Consider the following 2,803-nt stretch of genomic DNA (forward strand, 5'->3'; position numbering starts at 1 on the left):
GCGTAAGTACACCTTGTTATTGTCAATCCGGCGGCTGTATGTATCGACGGTATTTGGAGGTCTTCTGTGTTGATGATGATGATACCAACGTTCGTGACCAAGTTGTCGTCTCTTGCCTTTCTACCATCGTTTATCTTGCTTATCTTAGTATCGTATCTTTTCTTTTATATAAATGTTATGTATTATTGATGTATGGCTTTGTAGTGCTAGATTTAGTTGTTAAGTGTCTGGTGCTACCTAGTCGAAAGAAACTTACTATCAGTATTATTTGATAATGTAAGTTATTCAACCTTTTGTCAAAAAAAAAAAAAAAAAAAAAACATAACTTCCACAACTGTTACAACACACATCATTTTGTGCTTTATTTTTTGTTAGTACAATCATATTATAGCACACTTTTAGAGTACTATTTATTAATAGGGTATGTCGTATAACTTAAACTTTCGGATTGTTACATGTTCACATTTTTCATAGCGAAAATGGCTTTGCGTATGGATCAAATCGTTCATTGGAAGACAATTGAAGATCCTGCAACGACCAGAAAATAGTTATGTGACACTTTGTATGCCACTAAGAAAATTAAGGCGCGCTAAATGGATCTATCAATTTGCACAAAGGCAGCAAATGAAGTGATAGATTGGAAAATAAAATAGGATCGGTACCTGTGTCAATTGAGTAGTGTTTCCTTGACTGTCAATCTGAGTTATGTTGCGAATGGAAGCCTTCATAGTACTGAACAAATTCCCATAAGTAGTAGCCTGTCCTTTTTCAACTGCCTGGATGAAACAATAGGTCATTGCTCCATTGTCAATTACCTTTGAAAACCCCTGCATACAACAACGTACACAACAACATATCAATCTTTCAAAACTGTAGGAATAAGGTTCATATCAAAATCAATTGAATTGCAGATAACATTTGTACCCTTCCAAATATGAATGTGACCGAAGCAGAAAATTAGCTATAGTTTGTTGTCGTTAATTACCTTTATTTCCGCAGATGTTTGATGATCGGCACACCCGCTAATGGCAATAACTTCCCCGCCATTTGTACCCTTCCATTCAAGCGATTTCGGGCGGTGGTCTTTCCAAACGTATTGTCCTCTCCTACCATTAAAATCATTAGCTTTTGCTCAAAAGGTGAAATTAGACCTCCTAAGTTTCATTTGTAGCATTTGGTCGATCATTTTATATTTTGTCGGGTCATTTTCGGGTTGGATGCTTTCGCATCGGGCCAGTGTCAGGTCAACAAAGCCCGGGTTATGTTTGGGCCGAGTTGGGCCAATTCGGATTTCAGATCACATTCGGGGTTGTAATTCGTGTCAATTTTGGGTCTCGGATGAGTTGGTTTTGCCAAGTCTACCCATAATGTCACTATTGGCAAAAGTTAACAGGTTAATTCGCAAATTTAGCGTTTTGGCAAGTAGACTCACCTCTTCATTTTTAAAATGAACAAAAACATAAAGGAGTTGATAATAATAAAGTACCTATTGAGAATCCGACAACGGAATGGAAGATCAAGCACGGTACCACTATGGCAAGCATCTATAATAGCAGTAAGCTTAGCACCATGAGGAATAGGCTTAACAATGATATCATTGATTTCATCATCTAATATTACCCCCTCAGTTTCAACGTCCAAGGGACATATAGCTTCATCGAACCCATCTGCGTCATCTCCGTCATCATCCTCCTCTTGCGTACCATGCCCTGCAAAGTGAAACACAAGCGAGTCGCCTGCTCGAGCCCCATCTACTAACCAACTCATGGCTTTTATTATATTGTCTCTTGTTGGAACCCTGCGTCGATCCTTCTCTTCATCTGTTTGTATATAATACACCAGCATACATTACATCTATGACAGTATGCATATTTTCCGATATTGGTTCTTAAATCTTAAGTAGTTGAATGCAGTAGCTAGTCTTGATATGCTCTTTGTCTGCACGTACTCTGTCTCGGTCAATTCTTTGTTTTTTGTTATTTGCCTGTCTCGGTCATGTCTCGAGATTTCTACTTATTGTACTAAGGAGTATGTATTATTGTTATTTCTTCAATAATTGCATGTTAGTTTTTCGCTTTGTATATTTATGAATAAAACCCTTATGAAAATAACATAATTGATTACCAGTGAGCAACATAATGTTAGATTCAGGGAACTTAAATCGGTTAATCAGCAAATTCTTCATAGACTTGGCATCATTTATACATCCATTGAGCTCATTCTCTCCGGATCCCTTATAATTGATCCCACATATTACCGCCTTCTTTCTTCCACAAGGGGGGCGAATGGGTCCGCCCCTGACGTGAGGCGTCATGCCACGATCAGGGACACGGGTGATGGTGTGGCAGTAGCCACAGCGGATCGCATTGGCTTCTGGTTGGATTGGAGACTCAGCCCTGCACTTAGAGCACTTCACAAATGAAACCATTTTTAGATAGTAAGATAAGCAGGAAGTGACAATCTTTGTACTTGCTCCCTCTTACTTGTAACTAGTCAACTATTTATATTGATCATGAGGTGGGTTTCCAAAGGAAGAAAAGAATAACAATTTAGGGATTCTTTTGGAGAAAAAAAAAACATTTTGATATATGCAGAGCATATAGGAAAGCAGAGGAAGCAATCAGATCATTCAGGTTGGTTAGTTGTTAGGTCTTGGTGGTCGAGTTTAAGCGGCTTTACACTGTGTCAGGGTAATAACATGTACGGCTTAGTTACACTTCATGTCGGGTAATTGTTTGGTGGTGTCATCAAAAATAACGTAAAAAATAGTAAAATTATAACCAAAAATCATAATTTTAATATT

At 38.0% G+C, this 2,803-nt stretch overlaps 1 protein-coding gene across 1 annotated transcript; it reads right to left on the minus strand.

Annotated features, from left to right (window-relative positions):
• Nucleotides 1–338: 338 nt before the first annotated feature.
• LOC141658867 (metacaspase-1-like) lies at nucleotides 339–2,563 on the minus strand. The gene is made up of 5 exons (XM_074465633.1): nucleotides 2,125–2,563; nucleotides 1,487–1,820; nucleotides 986–1,106; nucleotides 663–827; nucleotides 339–528 (listed from the first exon to the last, which is right to left on the minus strand). The coding sequence occupies exons 1-5, from the start codon at nucleotides 2,426–2,428 to the stop codon at nucleotides 469–471; spliced, it is 984 nt and encodes a 327-aa protein (XP_074321734.1). The 5' UTR covers nucleotides 2,429–2,563; the 3' UTR covers nucleotides 339–468.
• Between the last annotated feature and the right edge of the window lie 240 nt (nucleotides 2,564–2,803).

The sequence above is a fragment of the Silene latifolia genome, chromosome 6 (assembly GCF_048544455.1).
Source record: "Silene latifolia isolate original U9 population chromosome 6, ASM4854445v1, whole genome shotgun sequence".
Taxonomy (NCBI): domain Eukaryota; kingdom Viridiplantae; phylum Streptophyta; class Magnoliopsida; order Caryophyllales; family Caryophyllaceae; genus Silene; species Silene latifolia.

Bases quoted from the DNA above. Each gene is read 5' to 3' on its own strand.
- LOC141658867 (XM_074465633.1), bottom strand. From the start codon at position 2,428: ATGGTTTCATTTGTGAAGTGCTCTAAGTGCAGGGCTGAGTCTCCAATC. The intron at 1,821-2,124 runs GTAATCAATTAT...ATATACAAACAG, and splicing joins TAACATTATGTTGCTCACTG to ATGAAGAGAAGGATCGACGC. The intron at 1,107-1,486 runs GTACTTTATTAT...TTTTAATGGTAG, and splicing joins CGTTGTCGGATTCTCAATAG to GAGAGGACAATACGTTTGGA.